Source organism: Tricharina praecox (assembly GCF_024521635.1).
Source record: "Tricharina praecox strain CBS 144465 chromosome Unknown BZA05scaffold_1, whole genome shotgun sequence".
Classification (NCBI taxonomy): domain Eukaryota; kingdom Fungi; phylum Ascomycota; class Pezizomycetes; order Pezizales; family Pyronemataceae; genus Tricharina; species Tricharina praecox.
Window position 1 is genome coordinate 2,697,654 of NW_026250403.1, and position 22,094 is coordinate 2,719,747.

The window sequence follows — 22,094 nt, forward strand, 5'->3', positions numbered from 1 at the left end:
GATTTAAATACTCCATCTCCAAGTCTTTCAGTCATCCTCCTGCCCGTCCTCCGACCCACTACCACTTCCCTCTTCCAGAGTTTCTTCCAAACGACTAATGTCGTCTCTCAATGTTTGCAGGCGGCTTATCTCCCTTTTTTCCTCCTCTTGCAACCGAGCAACTGACTTCAAAGTGGCTGGCAGCCGTTTTCCATCCTTCTCCATTCCCATATATTTCTCTTTCTTTGCTGTTAACTCCTTCACCCGGTTGGCCAGCTCATCAGCTTTTTCCTGCATCCTTGCGAGCCTTGCAAGGCGAACATTCTGTCGTACGTGCTAGATATTCCTCATACTCGTCTATCTGTTGGACAGACGTAAATTGTCGGCTCTCATCTGGAATTCTTCGCCGTTTTCGCGGTTTTTGTTGTTTTCTAGCTGACTCCCGCTTGGCTCCAGCCTCAAATCTCTACTCCAAATCGTCGCAATGGTGAAGTTTCACTATGTGAGCTTTTGAAACTTTGCTGAAACCATGGCGAAGCCTCCATGAACGTGGACTGTTGCTTTTCAGACCCAATTCAAGGGATTCGCGGAGTTAGTGGAATTCTCGATGATCCCGAGAGGTGGAAATTGCGAAGACCTCGGCCGCAGAAAGAGATGATAGTGAACGAATCGGAGAGGAAGTCGATAGCTGAGATGGCAACTCAACACTGGCTTGGGTGGCTGTTGGTTTTTCAATGTCAAGAGTTCTTTGAAGAACCTCGAAATCCAAAGGGACTAGGCCGGTCCACCAGAACCCACTGCGGATATTCTCCGATGTAAATGCTATCTTCTCTGCTTCCAGCAGAAAACGATAGAAGTTTCCTTTCCAAATACCATGCTCTCCAGATTCGGTATGGCGCCGTAGGACATCGGAATATGCAGCCTTTAAAGGTGCGAAGAGGGCAACATCAAGGGGTTGAGAGAAATGGGTGGTGTGGGGAGGAAGACACACAGGCAGAACTTTGTAATCAAGACAAGTCGACAGGAATTCGCGGTTGACATGAGATATATGCCCATCGAAGATAAGCATCCGCCACTTGCCAGCAGCTTTCTTCTCCGACGGATATTCGGGGCCGAAATTGTGTTGCAACCAAGCAAGAGCCTTGCCGTTATCTGTCCAGCCATTGGGCGATACGCCGAATAGAACATCGCGAGGAACTCCATCGAGGTTCTGAAACCATGTGTCCTGTAGTCCCTGGCCCTTCATGATAACCGCTGATGGAAGATAAGTGCCGTCTGCACAAATGCAACATATCATAGTCGCAAACTCGCGTGAACCATCTTGGATCCGTGTAGCAGTAGGCAGTTGAAACTCCTTCAAATCCGGAGGAAAAGGGCGTCCTTTCGTATTGCGAGGGTGCCAGATCACATCTAGTACACGTTGTGACTGTATATTTCCCATCACAAATCCGGTTTCGTCGAAGTCGTATGTATTCTTGGGAATGACCTCGAACTCGGCAACTAAATCTCGCATCTATTAAGTCACTGAAAGTCAGCCATCGATTATTTCGCCAAAGATAATTATGTAGAAGGAAGAACGGTGGTAAACGGTACATTTGAAAAGAACAAATCCAACGCAAAACATTTGTTGCCATGATGTGCCCGGATTCTATCGAGCTGTTGACTCCACCTGACCTTCGTCTCTGGATGTTGATTGTAAAAATATCTGTCAATCCATCGAGGGCTGATGGTTGCTGCTGGGACTCGTTTCCGTAAAATGGTTTGGGCCATATCTCGAACATCTCTCAGGGTCTGTGGAAATCCAGCTTGCTGCAGAATCTCACAACGCCAAATCAGAGTTTCTTTCTCTCCTTCCAACATCAGCCGACAGGCCTTCTCGTAGTCTGCCTTTGTTCTTCGTCCAAGTGATCAATGTACAAAGGTAGACTCTGCCATCATTGCTATCACTGCAGCTCCCTTCTTCGATGGTACGCCACCTCGCAGGTACGCTTGTAAACCCTCTTGAAACCGAATATACTCGGGCAGGTTTTCGCGTTCGAACGGTGAATTGCTGTTTCCTGAAGCTGATATGGTGTTGTCATCGCCGGTTGCAATCTGGTTGTTGGCTGGGAACTCGCTATTTCCGAAAGTCTTCATCACCCTATCGCCTCCAGCAAGCTCCTCCTCCCCGGAGACCCTCGCCGCTTCCCCTCCTAGCTCATCACCCCCAGCAAGCTCCTCCCCGACAACTTGTGAACCCCCTTCGCCGCCAGAAAGCTCCTCCTCCCCCGAGATCCTCGCCGCTCCCTCTCCCAGCTCAACTTCATCATCCCCAGCAACCGCATTGCCGACAACCACTGACAGAACCTTATTGCCATTCGCCATTCGCTGAACTCTCTCGCTGCTACAGAACAGTGTATCTACCATCTACATAGGTAGCTAGATGCCTATTGCCCGCTGAGTGAAGCTCCCCCTGAAAAAAATGAAAAACCTAGAAAAAAAGAAAAGAAAAAAAGAAATACACACACGAACCATCTACTAGCGTCTCCGTATTTGTCTGGGCATTCTCATGGCATACAGGTTCCGTTGGCATACAACCTCTCTACAGCGCCACATCAGAAGTTATGTCCACTACACCAAAATCAAAACATCACGTCGCCGTCGCGGAAAATGGTGTGGTGGACATGACTTCTGATGTGGCGCTGTACGGAAAACACCCCTGTCTGGGTCGCGTTATTTTGTCCTCCCTCAGTACTGGGGAACTTCCTCGCTATCGGTGACTTGGTGGTGTCTCGTGGCGTGCATGTAGGAGTGCTTATTTATTTGCCCCTGTTCCTGCAAGTGCCCGACAGGACCGTGGTTGTGTGGAAGGTACCCGTGTCCCTAAGCATTGCAAGCAATGGTTACGACCCGGAACGCAGATGGCTGTACATATTTGACTGGACGAAATAGTCCCTTGGACCATGGCTGGCATAGGGTGGGATGACCGTCCCATCCATCATTCCTCATGCCCAAGGACCAGCCCATCTAAGTGACGTCCTATCAAACAGAACTTACTGGGTCATCTGCGGCCATCTGCGATCCTGCGCTCGCATTCTTGCGACGCCGGGGTTGGCCCAGCTGCCACCTGCAGCGCAACCTGGGAATGAAATTCCAAAGTTCACCTGACCATGATCTCGAAACCGTGGCTGAGCATTGCGCACGGTAGAGGGGAAATAACTTAGAATGATGATAATGTAAGCTTGTTATTCTTGCGTATATATATCCGACCTCTATGGAGATTGTGGAAATCATTTTGGTGTTTTTTCGGAACCTGTAGGCCGGCGTGGGAGCAGAAGTAAAAGCGGAAGTCGATGTTCGCTATTCGACATCCCCTAGGTAGGTATTCCGGTGAATGAGCTGTGCGGAGGGTTCTATCTGCACAAATCCTCAATAGGTGCGAATTCGTCCCATGAGTAGCTGCATGGCAGCGTGGGGCTTGTCGCCGAATTGCACTTCTAAGTCTGAAGTCAACGCCATTGCTGACGTACATTGAGCGTTGGTATATTTTCTCAACGGAGCAATTTCTTCGTGAATGTAGATTGCGGCGTCGGTATGCTCTCGATGAATTCCAATTTTGATACATGTCAAGTTGTGATCGAAAAACGCAGTTCTGGACGCTGGGGTCCCATGAGAATGAACAGGATCTCGCTTCTCGACGAACCATCTTTCTAGCATTTGCCGTCCAGCCGTCCCAGCTGCCGGCTTCACGCCTCGAGGTATGGTTACTGGTCATTCGCTTTCACTCTGTAACCAAGAATTCAGAATTCCACATAAAAGTGGCGGTTCGGTAGCTGGCACATGAAGATGGCAGTGTGGCAGTGCAATTACAAGAGCGGCTGTGGCTGGCTAAAGTGGCTGGAGCTCCTAGGGATCCATTCCTCGGAGGGGCAGACCTCGTCAATCCGTCTCATCTGCGTTTGAGGACCGGCCACTGACCGCCATATCCCTTAAAGTTAGTGCGTAAGATGTCGATCATCACTCGTCACTCGACTGTGTGTAGTTAGTGGCGCCCGTGCCAATTAGATCGCAGATCCGGTAGGCCAGATGTGTAGCTGAAGGCGAGGGATCGACCTGAAATATCCGTGAGGACAAGCTTAAGGGGGTTTGTGTTTAGGCAGGTACGTAGGCGGGCACCGGGCCTTTTTTTGGGCGATGCGAGCTGCCAACGACTGCGTGCCCAGGGGCTTCCACATGCTACGTTCCTGGGGGGCCGACACCGACTGTCACCCAGTAACACGCCGATGCCAGGGATGGAGCGCACGTAAATAATTTGCCATCTCAAACGCACGCTGTTTCTCCATGGCTAAGCCTTCCGAGCGGATCGGAGGGATCTACCTTACAGACGCACTACTGGGGCGCTTAGGTGTGGGCGCCGACCCAACCGATTGGTTACCACCAGGGGTAACTAGAGGGTACCTGCCGCTGAGAATGTTATCCCTTCCGATAACCGCTCCTGCTATGCACCAGCCCAGGGACCGCCAAAGTTTCATGTTGACGCTCGAACCTACGCGGGTTTTGCTGGATTCCTCAACGCCACTGGTCGAGCGATCATGAGCCGTCTCGAGCTGCAACTTCTAAATCAATTGGGCGTGCACGCCCTATGGTTGTGAACACACATTCTTCTCCTATTGCCCCTACTCAGCTCATGTCGAACCTATATATGAGGCCCTCGCCCATCAGCTTGAGTGCTTCCATATTCCAACTTACAATCATTCAATTCGGCCTCCAGTACTCGCTTCGTCTGGAACGTTCTCGTTTTCCTTCCTCTTCTCTGTATCTTTTTAGGAACTGGTTTCCAACACACTCCCTCCTCTTCTTTCACTGCATTTAAAAGGAAAATCATCCAATACTCTCTCTCTCTTCGGTTTCGGACAAAACACATACAAACTTCATCAGTCAGAAAGAAAAGGAAAAATATGATGTTTTCAAAGGCTACCCTCATCTCCGTCCTATTGGCCGCCGCCGCCAGTGTCAATGGGCACATGCATATGTCGAACCCTCCGGCGCTCGGCGCATCAGAGAACAAGTTCACCGCCGCAGTAGATGTCAACATCGACGCACCCCTCGCCTCGGACGGCAGCGACTTCCCTTGCCGCGGTCATTTGAATCTCATCGGCACCGCCGCGGGCGCTTCAGTCGCGGATTATACGGCCGGTAGCACGCAGTCAATCACCGTTGCGGGTGGAGCCCGTCACAACGGCGGGTCCTGCCAGGTTTCACTCTCGGAGGATGGTGGGTCCTCGTGGAAGGTCATGAAGACTTTCATCGGAGACTGTCCTGCCGCCGGTGCACCTTTGGGATTCACTGTGCCCGCTGAAGCGAAGTCTGGAGAAGCAATCCTTGCTTGGTCCTGGTTCAACCAGGTCGGCAATCGCGAGATGTACATGAACTGTGCGGCTGTTACCATCAGCGGTGGCGGCAGTGGCTTGAGCGCTCTCCCGGATATGTTCGTTGCCAACGCTGGTAACGGATGCACCAGCAACGCCGAGGGAACTGGTGACCTCGAGATCCCCAACCCTGGCGAGGACGTCGAGAGGAAGAGCACCAAGTCCAGCCCCCCGGTTGGCAGCTGTGCCTCCGGTGGTTCTCCAGCTCCCCCGGCCGATGACTCGTCTTCAGCTGATGCCCCCACCGCTACCGCGCCTGCCGAGACCGCCACTGAGCCCTCGCCAACCAGTGTCGTCCCCACCTTCATCATTCCCACCCCGGAGCCTACCATCCCCGCCGATTCTCCCACCGCCCCTGTGGAGACTGCCCCGGCGGAGACTGCACCTGCGGCGACGAACACTTTCAACGATGGCCTGTACCGCCCCACCGGCGGAGCCAAGACCTTCGACGATGGGCTCTACCATCCCAAGGCCACGGCGGCGCCTACCCGCGTCGCATACCGTTTCCGCGCCTAGTTTGGAACCCACTTTTTTGTAGATTTCGTTTTCATTTTCTTTCGGTCAACTAACGGTGTTTGATTTCCGGGCTCATTTTTATATCTGTTTGATAGTCTTGGATGAAGGTTCCAAAACGTTCCTGGTACAAAGGTAGATTGGTGGGAAGGCTGGCTGGGCCCCTTGTGTTTTATATCGCGGCGTTGTGGGCGGAATTTGATTCGGTGTGGGGATTTGTTTGGATAAAATTTGAAACTTGCGCCGCAAAATAGTGAAACCCTTTTTTCTGTCTGTTGAAACTTGCGCCAGGAAATAGTGAAACGCTTTTTCTCTCCATGTGACGGATGCCCGATGATGAGGGCATGTGATAAGTGTTGGCAATTATTGCCCATGGATGGTCGTTGCTGCCCAAACGCAGCCGAGTTACGGTCCATGAGTATCTTAGTAATCCGTCATCCCAGCTAACTCTCATAGGTAGAGCTGCCAGTTCCGCGGCACCAGCTTCCACCTCACCCACAACGACCACCACCGAAAACACCACAATGCCCAAAGCACTTCGATTCAAAGGCGACAAGAAGCCCAAAAGGCGGAAGCGCGTCGCCGCAGAAGGCGCCGACTCGGGCGACGACACAGGCATGAACAAGCCCTCGACCGCGCTGAGCAAGAAAGCGTACGACTCCGACGACGAGGGCTGGATCGATTCGGAAGCATTAGGTAGCTACCTCCCTCCTCTCCCCCTTCTCTCCCTACGGTGTTATACGGGAGTTCTGACGCATACCAGAGGACTTCACGGGCCCCCTCCTCTTCTGCATCGCGACGACACCACCCAGCGCGCTCTCCTCAGACGCGACGGGTGCGGTCTTCGGCTCCGCGCTATCCGAGATCGAAGGCGAGAACCTGTCGACCGCCGAACCCGCGCAAGTACAGCAGGTGTGGGTGTGCGCCAAGATCTACGGCAGCACAACGCCCAAGTACTCGTTACGCGCGCACACGGGGAAATACCTTGGCTGCGACGCGCATGGCGTTCTGTCGGCTACCAGGGAAGCTATCTCGGCGGAGGAGGAGTGGGTTCCTATCCCGCAGCCCGGGAGTGGGCGCTGGGCGTGGCAGACTGTTAGGGGCGGCTTCATAGGCGTCGAGGAGAAGGAGGGGAAGGGGACTGTTGTTAGGGGGGATCGGGAGGATGTGGGGTTTAGGGAGACGTGGACGGTGAGACTGCAGAAGAGGAATAAGGTGAAGGTGAAGGCTGGCGGAGGGGATGCGGGGAAGATTAAAGACCGCGTGACTAAGAAGGAGCTGGAGGAGCTGGTGGGGGTGAGTTTGGATGATGAGCAGGTCAAGAAGCTGAGAAAGGCGAGGAAGGAGGGCGGGTTCCATGAGGCACTGCTAGATATCAGGGTCAAGCATGGCAAGCATGATAAATTTGCGTATTAGCTATGGCGGGAGGACGCCTGGCATTGAATGTAAAATAATGAACGAACGAACGAAGAGCAGCAGATCCCTCTGGAGTATATCATTTCGTAGATATACACTCAACTAGTCCTTCCTGTAGATTGATCTATTGAAAGATTGGTTTCTGGCCGAAATGAAACGGAATAAGTGCTCAAAGTAAATGAAGTCGACAAAAAACAAGAAAAAAATAAAGCCAGCCAGAAGCCAATGAAAACCCGCCCCACGCTTGAACCCTTTTTATGAGCACAGCGTTTTTTCCCACACCTAGCAACGCAATGTCCCTGCCCAAAAGAATCATACAGAGCCGTCGAACCCTCGTAAATCCATTCCTCCACCCAACGGCATTAAACAATCCAACCAACACCAAGATTACAAATGAAAAGTACACGCTTAGTACACACGCTTGAACGGAGGCACGGCCTTGCACTCATTCTCGTCAAGGGTGTTAGCCTGCACAGCACGGTATCCCAACTTGACCTCTCCATGGGGCTTCTTCTGCCATGAGAGGGTGTGCTTCATCCAGTTCTCGTCGTCACGGTCGGGGTAGTCCTCGCGGGCGTGTGCTCCACGAGATTCCTTACGGGCGGAGGCAGATGTGGCGGTCTGAGTGGCGCAGGTCAACAGGTTACCGAGCTCGAGAGCCTCTACCAAGTCAGAGTTCCAGATCATGCTGCGGTCCTTGATTCCGATATCGCCGTAAGTCTGATCCACCTTGATGATCTTCTCAACACCCTCGTCGAGCGACTCCTGAGTACGGAAGACAGAGACATCAGTCTGCATAGTCTTCTGCATAGCCAGACGGATCTCAGCGGTGCTCTTGGGCCCAGAAGCGTTGCGGATCTTGTCGAGGTGAGCGATCGACTCGGCACCGATGTCAGCGCTGGCTGCCGGGAGGGGTGTGCCGGGGGTAAGAGTGTCGCGGATGGTGTGGGCGACGGCACGCCCGAAGACGACCAGATCCAGAAGAGAGTTGGCTCCGAGACGGTTGGCACCGTGGACAGACACACAAGCGGCTTCACCGGCAGCGAAGAGTCCGGGAACAACCTGGTCGTTTCCGTTCTCGTCGACAGTGAGAACCTCTCCAGTGTAACGAGTGGGGATGCCACCCATGTTGTAGTGGACAGTCGGCAGAACAGGGATAGGAGACTTGGTGACATCAACTCCAGAGAAGATAGAGGCGGTTTCCGAAATACCGGGCAGACGCTCGTGGAGAACCTCAGCTGGCAAGTGCGACAGCTGCAGGTAGATGTGGTCCTTGTCGGCACCGACACCACGGCCCTCACGGATCTCCAAAGTCATGGAACGCGAGACGACGTCACGGGAAGCAAGATCTTTAGCGGTAGGAGCGTAACGCTCCATGAACCGTTCTCCCTCAGAGTTGAGCAGGTATCCACCCTCTCCACGGGCACCCTCAGTGATCAAGCATCCAGCACCGTAAATACCGGTAGGGTGGAACTGAACGAATTCCAAATCCTGGTTGGGGAGACCGGCACGAGCGACCATGGCCATACCGTCACCGGTACAGGTGTGGGCCGAAGTGCAGGAGAAGTAGGCTCGTCCGTATCCTCCGGTAGCAAGAACGGTCTTGTGGGCGCGGAAACGGTGAAGGGTACCATCTTCCTGGTTGTAAGCGATCACACCCTTGCAAACACCGTCCTCCATCAGCAGGTCCATGACGAAGAACTCAATGAAGTAGTTGGTGTTGTGGCGTAGCGATTGACCGTAGAGGGTGTGGAGAAGCGCGTGTCCAGTTCGGTCAGCGGCAGCACAGCACCTGTAGGCCTGTCCACCCTTTCCGAAGTTCTGCGATTGACCACCAAACGCCCGCTGGTAGATCTTGCCGTCCTCCGTTCGCGACTAGTTTCAATGTCAGCCCAAGAATCCCACACATATTGTCCGGTGACTTACGAAAGGACAACCGTAGTTTTCCAACTCAATGATCGACGCCGGCGCCTCACGGGTCATGTAGTGAATAGCGTCCTGGTCACCGAGCCAGTCCGAACCTTTCACAGTGTCGTACATGTGCCACCGCCAGTTGTCCTCGTGCATGTTTCCGAGCGCAGCATTGATACCACCCTGAGCAGCAACGGTGTGCGAACGAGTCGGGAAGAGCTTGGAAATACAAGCAGTGTTGAAACCAGCCTCGGCCAAACCGAAAGCCGCGCGCAGACCTGCACCTCCGGCTCCGACAACGATGGCATCGTACTCATGGTCCTGTTGTAAAGCCAGTCAGCGGAAGCTTGTGAGAGAGGGACCAATTGTGCTGGGTTGCCGTACAATGACGGGGTATTTGTTGGAAACATGAGAAGTTGCCTCCTTTGCTCGCAGGCTATTTGTAGGAGCCCATATCTTCGCTGCAGCACCGGAGAATCATGTCAGCGATCATTACTGAGAGCAAAGCGATGACCACCGAAAGATACGCACCAGCAGGTTTTGTTGAGTGAAATGATCGCACCGACACTCTCAGAGCGGGGGAAATCTATAGCGCATCGTATTAGCCCCGCCATTCACTTCTTGCTTGCGCCTTGTCAACCGCCATCATCGCCGAGAAACATTGTGTTTCTCCGTTCTCCCCTCCTTCTCGGCGCCTAGCGGGGTTCTTCGGACGTATGGGGAAAGCACTCACGCGAGACGACGAGACAAGTCTCCGCAGGGCAAACGAAGACATGGTGGATCAAAATGCTTGGATTCGGTTGCGACAGAACCCGGTATGGTGGAATGGCGGGAGGGTGAGATGTAGAGAAGTGGCGCGGAGTGGAGAGGGAGTTGAGTCTGGTGGGTTGAAGTTGTCTCTTGGTGTGGGCGGGAGAAGGCGGAGGCGGAGGTAGCCAAAAGCCCAATAGCAGGTGTCTCGAAGCCTCCGATTGCCGAGGATGACCGCAAGCAGCAAAGCACAAATCCATGCGCCTACCGGGAAAACCATACCAAGCCGCATGACTAACCCGAGTCCGCCAATCACGGCTTCTACTTTACAGAGCCGTCTGACAGTTTCTCCGAGGTCAATTCCGTCAACGGAACATGGGTAATCAACCAGAGTGACCAGGGCTGGATATAATGATTCACCATCCGAATCGCGGCTCTCGATTTACACACGCCGACACGATGCCAGTCAATACATCACTCTCGCCGGCATCTACGGCTGTTGAGATTAGTAACTTTGTATAACGAAGAAACGAAAAATTGGAGAGATTGAAAGATTCACATGACACAACGGTAAAGCCAAGCAAGCATCCAGATTCCAGACACGAGAATCAACGTTGATCGGGACAAAGCAATTATTTCCACATCTTCTACTGTAACCAGGTAATTTACACAACCCAATAGTATCCGACCAGTCCCTACGCAGCAAGAATCCCACCTAATTGTACTGCATGTACCTTGCGGTAGAGCTGAACTTGAGGTTGCCCTTGATGACCTTCTCAACAGCTGCAAGGAAGTCCTTCTCATTCGCCACCTTTCGTCGCGCGCGAATGGCAAACATACCTATAGATCAGTTAGTGATGATTCATGAATACGGCTGAAATACATAAAACGTACCGGCTTCCGTGCAGACACTCCTCAGCTCGGCACCTGTGCTGTTCGGGCACAGACGCGAAATCAACTCCCATCGAATGTCCCTCTCCACGCTCATGCTCTTGGCGTGGATTCTCAACACGTTCGCCCTACCCTCCAGATCCGGCAAACTGAACTCGACCTTTCGGTCAATACGTCCAGGTCGGAGCAGGGCAGGATCCAGGGTGCTGGGTCTGTTGGTAGCAAACATGACCTTAATGTTTCCTCGTGGGTCGAAACCGTCCAATTGTGTGATGAGCTCCAACATGGTTCGCTGAACCTCGTTGTCACCTCCAGCACCGTCGTCGAAACGGGCACCTCCAATAGCGTCGATCTCATCGAAGAAGATGATACACGCCTTCTTCGTGCGGGCCATCTCGAACAACTCACGAACCATGCGGGCACCTTCTCCGACATACTTCTGGACAAGCTCGGAACCGATAACACGGATGAAGGTGGCATCGGTACGGTTGGCGACGGCACGAGCGCACAGGGTCTTTCCCGTTCCAGGAGGTCCGTACAACAGAATACCCTTTGGCGGATCGATACCAAGGTTCACAAATCGTTCCGGCGAGAGAAGAGGCAGCTCGACAACCTCACGAAGCTTCTCAATCTGCTCTTTGCAACCACCGACATCTCCGTACGTAACATCGGGCTTCTCTTCGACCGTCATCATCGTGACCGAGGGATCGATTCTAGGCGGTAGAGGTAGGAGGATCTGGTACTTTTGGCGGTCGACTCTGTAACATCCACAGCTGTCAGCGACTACTTCTCGAGTGATCCCAAGACCTTTTCGGAGTACTCACCCTACTCGCATACCCTCCTCGATATCCGTTGGCGAAACACGCTCTCCAAGGTTCACGACAAACTTGGCGATCTGCTTGACATTGATGACATATTTCGCCTTCTCTGGATCGTCTGCGCTTTGGATGATCTTGGTGCATCGGGCGACCTGCAGCGGCTGCTCCTCCTGCATCCTCTGCTTATCGGCGGCGATGTCCCACAGATGTGGCGGTGCTAGGCCTGTATCTGATTCCTATCACGGGTGTCAACAGTTATGCCGCAAGCACAGCGCGAAATGATTGTTGAATACCTTGACACCTATATAATGTTAGCATCGACAAGGAAACGTACATCCACGGGGGTCATACCAATCTTCTCGTTCACCCTCTGCTGAACATCCTTGAGCTCCTTCTCCAATCCCTTGATCTTAGCAGCGTATGGAGCTGCACCGTAGGTCTTGAGAACTTGGATATCACTGTCGCGAAACCAGTCGTCAGTCACACATTTCATCTCAAGCTTCCATCTAAATCTGCCTGTCGACAGATACACCGATATAGAAAACATACTCTTCGGATAGCGGTACAATCTTCTTTTCTTCCTCTTCGTCGTCGGCGAACTTCTTCTGGTACTTCTCCCAGTTTTGACCCGTGGCGCTAGGCATGATGGCGGCCCTGTAAGGGAAGTATCGACGGAGAGTGGTTGTTTATTGGTAAGGTGATGCGAGCGGGTAGTGCTGCAGTTCGTAAGAGGAACACCGGAGTCTTAACGGATGGGGTGTAGATGGATGTTGATGAAGGGTTGGGTGCTCGAGAGCTCGCTCGTTGCTTGCCAAAAGTGGCGGATGGTGAGCTACTGGGTTGCATGACGCCGCCGCAGAGCCGCATTCAGAAAACAACGCAGGCTGTCAGAATACCAAGTCACATGCGCTCCACGAGTGATAATTCGATTGATTGATAACTCATACAGCTTGGAACCCTAAGGTTATGGCTGGTAGAGGTGGAGATATCTACAATACTGCATTTGGCAAAGATATTCCGCCATCAAGCCCCCAGAAACAGAAATGACAGTCCAAATACCTGTAGCCTCGCAATTTTTGAGAATGAGCCTCCGAAGAGGCTCGAGTTGTCAGTTGTGCGCTGTAGCGGCGCATCGTAGCCTCCCTCTTCTCCAAAACACCCTACTTGGTACTACCCTTAACATAACTCGTCTAGCGCACACGGCATGGTGCTCGAAGGGAATCGGCGTCTGGGGGTTTGCGTAGCTGTCAAGGCCGGGTCCCAATGAATAGTAGCGGAACGTAATTGGATCGAAGGCGGGGTTGGCTCGCGAGTGATAGTTCGCAACATAGAAAGATGACGTCTACGAGCCGTATGAAGAGTTATGTACTTGTTCGGGCTGTCTAGAATGGAGGTATTGCTACGAATTGCTTGACGATCGGAAGAGATTATATACACTCCATCCATGGAAACCTTCCGATAGGAGGGTTCTTGCCCCGCCGTAGGTCGATTACTCTGCTGCCGCCTTGACCGTATAGTCAGCCACAGCCCCGATATCACGCCGGGCACACAGAGCGATAAGGTAGCCTACCGGGAGAGCCCTAGGGCCACCAAGAGCCTTCTCCAACCCAGCATGGGGAAAGGTCCTGGGAACAGCGGGCTTGTCGGGGTAAAACATGTAGACGACGCCCATGAACGAGAACACGGTCGCAACGAAGACTCCGATCTGCAAAGCTCCCTTTCCGGGGGTGACCCAGGTGTACTCCTCGGGAGAGAAACGACCCAAGATATCGTTATCCTCGTGAAGCTATGGAACTCCGTTAGATGTGTCCGGCATCGCTACGCAAGCAATCAGATGTGGCTGTGGAGCGTACCGGCTCTCCGTAGTTGCGGCGCTCCTGCTTGTCCCACCAGTCGGCGTATGGGTCCCTGAACTGGCGCTTCTCGGGAGGAGGGTTGACGTATCCTCCATTCTGCCCGCCCAGTTAGCTACTGGGCAAGTCGTCAATGTCGTACATTCTCCGGGTGCACCAACCATTCCAGGGTCAACCGTATCGTCGAAGCTCGGGTAGTAGACCGGGTCCATAGGCTCGGTGGTAGGTTTTCTGGGGAAGCCGACGATGAACGAGCGAGAGGCAGTGGTGGAGACGGGGATGACGCGGGCTTGTCGGACAAGCGGCCGTGCCGAAGCGACCAGTCGTTGGGCGAACATCTGTGGGGCGGCACGTCAGAGATCCGACGTACCGGATAGCTATTGCATCAACGGGAAGGAGAGTACCATGTGAATAGAGTTCGGGGAGTTACTGTTTCGTTGGTGGTGTTTGGGCGATAGTTATGTTATCGTCGTCGTTCTTTCGGCTAGTTGGGTGGAGGTGAGCCTACTGCACTCATCCAAAGTCTTGGTTTTTCTCGAATCGGTTGGACGACGCAGAGCCATCCATCCTGGAAAGTGTGAGGCAACCGAACCCATCAGCAAATCCTCTCCTCCGACCGAGAATTCACCGCCCCTCGCAATAACTCCACAACCACTCCCGCCGCCAACCTCAAATTCCGTGTGCAGAGCCCTTGACAGCAGGGCTTTCTCTCGCTACCAAATTCTCCCATGTTGCCTTAGATTTCGTCCGACAAGCACGACTGCTAACCAAGAGCCCGCCCTTCACTGTCAGCTGTGGGGATGCGAGCCACGCGGAGACATTCCGGAGAGTCCGGCTCACAAGGTAATCAAGTTTGTTCGATGCGTCTTCTCTCTCTGCGATGCTAATTCGCTTTTTTTCGTGTTTGCAGAAAATGGACACACTACACCCGAGTTGAGTGATGTTTTGTCGGACGCGCCCGTGACAACAAGCGACGCCAAAAAGTCATCCAAGAAAAGAAAGCTTGACGACTCGCCACCATGGAAGAGCGCAACGACTCAGACCCCGACGGCATTCATCATCGACGGTCGACGCAAATCTGGACGAACCAATCCAATACCACCCGAATTCCTGGCGCATCCTACTCCCACGCGTGACAGGAGGACTTCGCAGAGACACGCCGTCTCCCAACCGCCCAATGACGTGTCTTCTTTTCGATCAGCCTCTCGTTCCGCTACCAAAGCCCCAAGCAGATCGCAGACGAACAGAAAAGCCCGACAACAATCTCCAACCCGTGCGTCGGGCCGTCAGAACAGAACACCGACCAAGCCATCCGGAGCGGCCAGCGCTCCACGCCCAAATTCTACGAAGAAATTGGCTCCTCCATCAGCGCGCACGGCGTCGAAAACAACACCGACTAAAGCCCAGTCTTCGAGAGCCAGACCCAGCCCAGCTATTGGCACCAGGAAAAGCGCTCGCGCTCTGAAGAAGGCTGTGGCTGCCGCTGAAGAGGAACTTGCAGGCTCAAAACGTCGCCACGACAACGATGGTTTTGCCAATGGCTTCTCAGATGGCGGATCCAGCTTCGACTCTGATGGGGAATTCGATCTGAGCCCTGGTTTCAAGGTTCCGAAAGTAAAATTGAAGCTGAAGTTTGGCGCACCAAAACCTGTGATTACGCATCCGTCTCAGCTCCCTCCAACTAAGCCATTTGGATCTTTCGAAGAATTCCTGCAGCAGGATGAATTGGAACACAACCCGGCACTGCTACAGGGGGCGGAGGAAAAGGCGCGAGAAGAAGCAGAGCTTCGGAACAGGATAGACTACGAAGCGCGCTTTGGTGTACTTACGCTCGAGAATTGTTCCCTGTTTGTGCCGGAAAAGCAATTGGAACCGGCCCGACAGTATGGACATCAGGATCACCTCGCGGCGCACGCCCTCAATTTTCGCAAGTTAATGATCAAGGAACGTAAGGAGCATCAGGAACTCATGCGCAAGCGGAACGTAGCACTCATGGCGGAAATCAAGAGGAGAAGGCCGAGGACGAGGGAGGAGATTGAGCAGGAGCAGTACATAGAAAATCGAAAACAGTACAAAGAACAAATTGCTCAATTGCGGAGGAAGTGGGATGAGGTTACGAAGGCAAGTGACACATTTTCATGCTGCCAGTCCATTCCACGAACATCCAACTAATACATACGGCAGGAGGTTGACAAACGGAGAATCCAACGCGCCGAGGAAGAACGGCGTCAAGCAGGCAAAGAACATCTGAAGAAAATGCTACAGCATTCTACACAACTACTTGACGCTCGTCGTGTTGACCGACCAGGGTCAGTTGCCTCGCTGTCGGAGTTAGGTGCTGGGGAGGAAATGGTGTCTGGGGAGGAAGAAGAAGAGGAGGATGAAGCTGATTTTGAGGGCGATGCCGATGACAATCATGATATTATCGACGAAGATAACATGTCGACATCAGAATCAGAACATGAGTCAGTGGATCAGGACGACGATGCGAATCTCACGGTTGAACAACTAAAGGCGAAATATGCGGCAATCGGAAACTCAATTTCGGTACATAAACTATCGGACGACTTGGGCGATGTAGACATTATGGACGTTGATGTTGATGAGATACCCTACTCGGATCAAGAGACGATGTCGGACGCCGATATGCTTGACGAGCGACCAGAAGAGCCGGGTACTCTAAATGGTGTAAATGGTGTCGAAGGGGCAGCCGATTCGGGTGACATTGCGATAGAAGATGTCGATGATATACTTCTTGATGATAGCGATGAGTCGACCGATATGGAAGATGAGGAAGAGAGTAATGACAGCATGAGTGGAGATGATGATGACGATGATGAGGATGGTGTCGATTCCGGGCTGTTGGGATTCTACAAAATGCGAGCCGGCCCAGGACCGCAGGACGACGCATCCAATGAAGAAGTCGAACTAATTGGAATTACCGATGGACCCGAGGAGGCAGTGGAAGAAGTGCCCGAAGTGGCGGCCAAAGAGGAGCCTGGGGACGAACCTCGTGTGGTGGAACTAGAGGATGACGGGATCACGCCAAAGCCAGTCGAGGAGGTGCCTGCAGTCGAGGCTAAATGTCTTTCTGTAGACGCAGAGACCACAGTACCTCCATCACCGGCAGACGCGAAAGACAGTGCGCTTCAGTCATCACCAACTACATCTCCCGAGGAAACACCCCCACCGCACCCAGTGGTGAAGACCCCTATTCCCTTTCTACTCAGAGGCACCCTTCGCGAATACCAGCACTATGGACTGGACTGGTTGGTGGGTCTGTACGAAGGCCATACAAATGGAATATTGGCCGATGAGATGGGACTTGGGTATGTTCTGGCCACTAAACCATTATTACCGGTGGATACTAATGCACATATATTAGGAAAACAATCCAAACCATTGCTTTGATCGCTCATCTTGCGTGTGAAAAGGGCATCTGGGGACCTCATCTCATTGTTGTCCCGACCAGTGTCATGCTCAACTGGGAGATGGAGTTCAAGAAATGGGCACCAGGTTTCAAAATTCTCACCTACTACGGGAGCCGGGAACAGCGCGCCGAGAAAAGGAAAGGTTGGTTCGACAATAACCTGTGGCACGTTTGTATCACATCTTATCAGCTCGTACTTCAGGACCAGGTCACCTTTAAACGGCGAAACTGGCACTACCTGATCCTAGATGAAGCTCATAATATCAAGAACTTCCGTTCCCAGCGATGGCAAACGCTTCTGAACTTCAAATCGCAGGCTCGTTTGCTGTTGACGGGTACCCCGCTGCAAAACAACCTCATTGAGCTGTGGTCCCTACTGTACTTCCTCATGCCGTCTGGCACATCCAGCTTGCCCGCAGGATTCGCCAATTTGAACGAGTTTCAGGAATGGTTCGCACACCCGGTAGAGCAGTTGATGGAGGGCGGTCGTGAAGGGATGGATGCCGAAGCGAAGAACACGGTCACCAAACTCCACAAGGTTCTGCGTCCATACCTATTGAGACGACTCAAGGCAGACGTGGAAAAGCAAATGCCCGGGAAATACGAGCACATCATTTACTGTCGGCTTTCGAAACGCCAGAGATACCTGTACGACGACTTCATGTCCATGGCAAAGACGAGGGAAACATTGGCCTCCGGCAATTACCTTTCCATCATCAACTGCCTTATGCAGCTCCGCAAGGTCTGCAACCATCCAGATCTTTTCGAAACTAGGCAGATTGTCACGTCTTTTGCGATGCAGAAGTCCGTGGTTGCAGACTACGAGACCAAGGAGCTGCTGGTACGGCGGCGACTGCTGCCGGAAGATCCATTCGATCCCTCCTTCGGCACGGACTTCTTGGAGTTTGTTGGTCTGGTGCCCGCGAAGATCAATCGGTTCACGAAGCAGCATTCCAACAAGATTCAGATCCTTTCCGCTACTGATCTCTTGCGGCACTACTACGAAGAGAAGGCCGCCTCCATCGAACCCGCCGAGCCGGACTTTTCAACCATTCAGGGTAATGCACGGTACATGAGATACAAGTCGGAGCTCTCGCATCTCGACAAACTCAAGTCTTGTGTTCGACTCAATCGGATACGAACAGGGTACCAGCCCCTGTGCAGTTACGATCTCATCGAAGCATGCACTCGAGACATCTCGGTCACACCTGTGAGACCGGAACCAAAGAAACGGGCACAGATAACCGAATGCTTTATGAGTCAGACCGAGATTATCCACAAGATGATACCCACCCTCAGCGAGCGAGCGGATTCGTTGGAAACCACAATCATAAAGTTCGGCTGCATCACACCCGCCGTTGTCGCCACGGACATGCCCCAGATTGCCCTTGGACCTCAAGGGGTCGATGTTGTCCGAGAATGTCAGCAGAAATACCCATCGGATCCGTTCCATCAGCCACGGATACGACTGTCAATTGCGTTCCCAGATAAACGGTTGTTGCAGTACGATTGCGGTAAACTGCAGCGGCTGGATGGTCTCTTGCGGAAGCTCCAAGCCGGCGGTCATCGCGCCTTGATATTCACCCAGATGACGAAGGTTCTCGACATTCTCGAGCAGTTCCTCAACATTCATGGTCACCGATATCTCCGCCTAGATGGCTCAACCAAGGTGGAGCAGAGACAAGCACTTACAGACCGATTCAACAACGATAATCGGATATTGGTGTTTATCCTGTCAACCCGTTCCGGCGGATTGGGTATCAACTTGACCGGAGCAGACACGGTCATCTTCTACGATCTGGACTGGAACCCCGCCATGGACAAGCAATGTCAGGATCGTTGTCACCGCATCGGACAGACACGGGATGTCCACATCTACCGGTTTGTGTCGGAATACACGATCGAGTCCAACATCCTCCGCAAGTCGGACCAGAAGCGAATGTTGGACGACGTTGTCATCCAAGAGGGCGACTTCACCACCGACTATTTCAATAAGTTGACGATACGCGACATGCTGGGGGATGAAGTCGTGAATGAACTGGAGGGTGCAGAAGATGCCCCCATCCTTCCCGTTGAAAACATGGAGAAGGCGCTCGAAGCTGCCGAAGACGTTGAGGATGTTGCCGCGGCCAAAGTGGCGCAGAGGGAGGTTGTCGATACCGATGTTGCCGACTTTGCCGAGAGGGGCACGCCCCAAACTCCAGCAGCGACGAGCAAGGAAGCCAGCACTTCCCGCGACGTTTCTGCGCCGGTTGCCACTACCACCGCACCGACGCCGAGGGAAACGCCAAAAGAAACTCCGGCCGAAACTCCCGCAGAACGGGAGGCGCTTCCAGAGATGGATCTCAACCGCGGAATCGGCCACGACATCTACGGCGAAGGTTGGGGCCGCGTCGAACGAGAGCCCGAGCACATTGACGATTACATGATACGGCATATGGAATGGGAGCTGATTGATGTTTCCGTGGTCATCCCGGATAAAAGCAGGAAGAGGAACAAAAAGGGGAAGAAGTTTTAATTCTTATTCATAATCGTGGGTTTCTGTTAGGTTCGGGGTTGGGTTGTGCTCTCTACTCTGTTTTTTTTCTTTCTCGTCTCTTGCATGCAAGCTCGGAGTGCATTCATTGTGCTATTAGTTTTTCTTTTCTTTTCTTCATTCCGGTGTTCATGATTCTGAAAAAGCGTGTAGAAGACGAAGTTGAGGCGGAACAGACACACGCAGAAGCGGCTGGAGACTGATACGGTGAATACTCCAGTACCGAGCGTGGATGTGGTCTTTGGGAATTGTTTCTTTTTTTTTTCTTTTTCGGGTTTCATGGGAGTTAAAGTTCTGGCTTTTTACTGTGTTTTCGGGGGTTCTTCTAGAGAGGGTTCTTTTTTTCTTCATATATTTGGGCCAGTTTAGTTGTTTGTGATAGTGAAGAGAGGTTCTTAGGATGGCCAACCAGAGAGAGTCTCGGGGGCCGACTCCCGCTCTCAATTACATCAATAGTCTGGCAGCAGGACCTTCCATACGTTGTAACATGAACATGTGGACTGATGTCTCCCCCGCTCTCAGCACGTGTTGCTGCAGAAGCCTCCCGAGTCCCAGCAGCCAGTCCCATTGTCTCAAGCTCCAGTAAAGACCCTGCTTCCTCGGCTTCCTGCCGGGGCCGGGTCCCTGTACCATACTTGCTTGTTGCCATGCAACGTCATTGTCCACTAGCATTTTGCCCGCACGCAGGCTGCTCCAGTAAAGTAGCAAGTATTCCGAGCTCAACCTCAACAGAATACTATCGGGTAGCATTTCGGCCTCGGGGAAAAAAACACCCCCACAAGCCCGGCGAAATCTGTCCATAAAAACAACATTCCGTTTTTCTCCCCTCACTCATATCGTTCGCTCGCTCGCTCGACCACACAAAAAAACAATGTTGGGCACATCACTGACTGCCTTGGTCTTCATCCGCACATGTATCTTCGCGCTGCGGTCCGTCGCCCCAATCGCGATCGCGTGCACCGCGGCGTCGGTACTGGCGCGTCGACACTTCTTCCCATGGCCGCTGGAGTTATACTTCGCCACCGAAACGGCGTTCTATGCCTGCTGGTACCTGCCGTGGAAGCGGAGACTCGAACGGGTACCTTTTTCTCCCCGCCGTCCCGGCCGCCCCGTCCCGTCAGATCACTCGGCTAACCGTCTCCGTCTCGTCCGTCCGTGTAGCCCGCTGTGCACCCGCCCGCACGCCCGCCCGCCGAGCGGAGGAAGCTGTTCACGAAGTGCCACAATACCGTCGACTCGCTGGAGGCGTACCTGTCTGGGTGGTTCCACGGGGCGGACCCGGCGACGATCCACAGAGAGAACTTGGCGCAGTTCCTGACGTGGGCGTTTCTGGACCGTGATACGCTACCTGTCGAGGGCTCGGAGGAGGCCAGGGAGCTGAAGGATTATGTCGGGGAGTTCGAGACCAGCTTGGGACGGAAGCTGCCGGAAGGGTTCAATGAGGGCGTCAGGAGCTTGAGGCTTACGCTGGATCCCGTCAAGATGACACATCGGAGTCTGCTGTGGTACTTTGTGGGTTTCCTCTTTGCCTATAGGTGGGGAAAGTGCTGATCGTGATAGATGGTCCACGTCGTAGACGTCCTTACGTCCACGCGCCTGGCGTTCCGCGGCATGAGGTTGTACGCCACACCCGGTTGGTTCAATGTGTTTCCTGGTCGCTGGCACGCATGGCTTGTCTCGGCGGGCGTCAGCTCCCCATCAAAGGACTTTTCGTACTGGTACCGTCCGCATACAGCTACCGATAAGCTGCCCGTGGTGTTTCTGCACGGACTCGGGATAGGGCTGTATCCATACGTTCCGTTTCTGTCCGAGATCGCGGATGAGGTTGGAGAGGAAGTTGGGATCATTGCGGTAGAGATTATGGTACATACATCCTACCACAGTACTATTCTATATATCCGCTGCGAGATCTAATAGCTAACATTCGGGGGTTTGCAGCCGATATCTATGCGCATCTGCGGCGACCCACTCGAGCCGTCCGAATTCTCGTCCCAGATCCTCTCGATCCTCAACCACCACGGCATCACCGATTTCGTTCTCGTCGGCCACAGCTACGGCACCATCCTCTCCACGCACCTTTTGCACTCGCCCACCATCGGCCCCCGGATATCCTCCGTCCTCTTGATCGACCCGATCGCCTTCCTCCTGCACCACCCAAGCGTCGCCTACAACTTTACCAGTCGCCCGCCCCGCTCCGCCAACGAGCGCCAGCTGAACTATTTCGCGTCGCTAGACCCCGGCATCGCTCACACCATCTGTCGCCACTTCTTTTGGGGGCAGAATATTCTCTGGCGCGAAGAGCTTGCGGGGAGGAAGTGTGCTGTTGCCATGGGAGGTAGGGATCTGTTGGTTGATAGCAGGAGCATTTGGGAATACCTGACGGGACACAAGGGGCAGGAGGTGGTGGAGGAGACGACGGTAGATGTAAAAGAGGATGGCAAGGCGGATGGTGGCAACGGACAGCTGAAGGTGATGTGGTATAAGGATTGTGATCACGCACAGGTGTTTGACACTGCGCTGAGGAGAAGGAGACTGGTGGAGACTGTGGCGAGGTTTTCGAAGGATGTGAGAGCTTGAGCTTCAGCTTAG

At 53.2% G+C, this 22,094-nt stretch overlaps 8 protein-coding genes across 8 annotated transcripts; 4 read left to right on the forward strand and 4 right to left on the reverse strand.

Moving 5' to 3' along the window:
* Positions 1 to 1,618: 1,618 nt before the first annotated feature.
* BZA05DRAFT_451192 (uncharacterized protein) lies at positions 1,619 to 3,154 on the reverse strand (the record flags this gene model as incomplete). Its single annotated transcript, XM_051487433.1, has 4 exons — positions 1,619 to 2,378; positions 2,491 to 2,560; positions 3,016 to 3,078; positions 3,128 to 3,154. 4 exons carry the CDS (start codon positions 3,152 to 3,154, stop codon positions 1,888 to 1,890), a joined length of 651 nt encoding a protein of 216 aa, XP_051344694.1. The 3' UTR covers positions 1,619 to 1,887.
* Positions 3,155 to 4,603: 1,449 nt separating this feature from the next.
* BZA05DRAFT_383323 (uncharacterized protein) lies at positions 4,604 to 6,220 on the forward strand. The gene has a single exon (XM_051482205.1). The coding sequence runs from the start codon at positions 4,917 to 4,919 to the stop codon at positions 5,901 to 5,903; it is 987 nt and encodes a 328-aa protein (XP_051344695.1). The 5' UTR covers positions 4,604 to 4,916; the 3' UTR covers positions 5,904 to 6,220.
* A 204-nt stretch (positions 6,221 to 6,424) lies between these two features.
* BZA05DRAFT_330147 (FRG1-like family-domain-containing protein) lies at positions 6,425 to 7,316 on the forward strand (the record flags this gene model as incomplete). Its single annotated transcript, XM_051480520.1, has 2 exons — positions 6,425 to 6,596; positions 6,664 to 7,316. 2 exons carry the CDS (start codon positions 6,425 to 6,427, stop codon positions 7,314 to 7,316), a joined length of 825 nt encoding a protein of 274 aa, XP_051344696.1.
* A 204-nt stretch (positions 7,317 to 7,520) lies between these two features.
* BZA05DRAFT_21324 (succinate dehydrogenase subunit A) lies at positions 7,521 to 10,277 on the reverse strand. The gene is made up of 5 exons (XM_051479628.1): positions 9,961 to 10,277; positions 9,759 to 9,813; positions 9,612 to 9,688; positions 9,243 to 9,548; positions 7,521 to 9,191 (listed from the first exon to the last, which is right to left on the reverse strand). The coding sequence occupies exons 1-5, from the start codon at positions 10,000 to 10,002 to the stop codon at positions 7,725 to 7,727; spliced, it is 1,947 nt and encodes a 648-aa protein (XP_051344697.1). The 5' UTR covers positions 10,003 to 10,277; the 3' UTR covers positions 7,521 to 7,724.
* A 183-nt stretch (positions 10,278 to 10,460) lies between these two features.
* On the reverse strand, positions 10,461 to 12,572 carry BZA05DRAFT_383327 (P-loop containing nucleoside triphosphate hydrolase protein). The gene is made up of 6 exons (XM_051482206.1): positions 12,236 to 12,572; positions 12,038 to 12,144; positions 11,980 to 11,987; positions 11,693 to 11,922; positions 10,872 to 11,626; positions 10,461 to 10,817 (listed from the first exon to the last, which is right to left on the reverse strand). Exons 1-6 carry the CDS (start codon positions 12,328 to 12,330, stop codon positions 10,693 to 10,695), a joined length of 1,320 nt encoding a protein of 439 aa, XP_051344698.1. The 5' UTR covers positions 12,331 to 12,572; the 3' UTR covers positions 10,461 to 10,692.
* Positions 12,573 to 13,175: 603 nt separating this feature from the next.
* Positions 13,176 to 13,877, reverse strand: BZA05DRAFT_440702 (uncharacterized protein; the record flags this gene model as incomplete). The annotated part of the gene is made up of 4 exons (XM_051486621.1): positions 13,176 to 13,190; positions 13,257 to 13,472; positions 13,540 to 13,638; positions 13,701 to 13,877. The coding sequence occupies 4 exons, from the start codon at positions 13,875 to 13,877 to the stop codon at positions 13,176 to 13,178; spliced, it is 507 nt and encodes a 168-aa protein (XP_051344699.1).
* A 681-nt stretch (positions 13,878 to 14,558) lies between these two features.
* Positions 14,559 to 19,960, forward strand: BZA05DRAFT_451214 (helicase swr1; the record flags this gene model as incomplete). Its single annotated transcript, XM_051487434.1, has 4 exons — positions 14,559 to 14,671; positions 14,772 to 15,651; positions 15,724 to 16,868; positions 16,925 to 19,960. The coding sequence occupies 4 exons, from the start codon at positions 14,559 to 14,561 to the stop codon at positions 19,485 to 19,487; spliced, it is 4,701 nt and encodes a 1,566-aa protein (XP_051344700.1). The 3' UTR covers positions 19,488 to 19,960.
* Positions 19,961 to 20,376: 416 nt separating this feature from the next.
* Positions 20,377 to 22,082, forward strand: BZA05DRAFT_329776 (uncharacterized protein; the record flags this gene model as incomplete). Its single annotated transcript, XM_051480503.1, has 4 exons — positions 20,377 to 20,583; positions 20,667 to 21,017; positions 21,066 to 21,368; positions 21,444 to 22,082. The coding sequence occupies 4 exons, from the start codon at positions 20,377 to 20,379 to the stop codon at positions 22,080 to 22,082; spliced, it is 1,500 nt and encodes a 499-aa protein (XP_051344701.1).
* Positions 22,083 to 22,094: the final 12 nt, after the last annotated feature.

Coding starts and splice junctions, on each gene's coding strand:
- BZA05DRAFT_383323 (XM_051482205.1), top strand. CDS start 4,917: ATGATGTTTTCAAAGGCTACCCTCATCTCCGTCCTATTGGCCGCCGCC.
- BZA05DRAFT_21324 (XM_051479628.1), bottom strand. CDS start 10,002: ATGTCTTCGTTTGCCCTGCGGAGACTTGTCTCGTCGTCTCGC. Junction 9,689..9,758: donor TCACTCAACAAAACCTGCTG/GTGCGTATCTTT, acceptor CCGGTGCTGCAG/CGAAGATATGGGCTCCTACA. Junction 9,549..9,611: donor CCAACAAATACCCCGTCATT/GTACGGCAACCC, acceptor GCTTTACAACAG/GACCATGAGTACGATGCCAT.
- BZA05DRAFT_383327 (XM_051482206.1), bottom strand. CDS start 12,330: ATGCCTAGCGCCACGGGTCAAAACTGGGAGAAGTACCAGAAGAAGTTC. Junction 12,145..12,235: donor ATTGTACCGCTATCCGAAGA/GTATGTTTTCTA, acceptor GTTTCGCGACAG/TGATATCCAAGTTCTCAAGA. Junction 10,818..10,871: donor GAGTGTCTGCACGGAAGCCG/GTACGTTTTATG, acceptor ACTGATCTATAG/GTATGTTTGCCATTCGCGCG.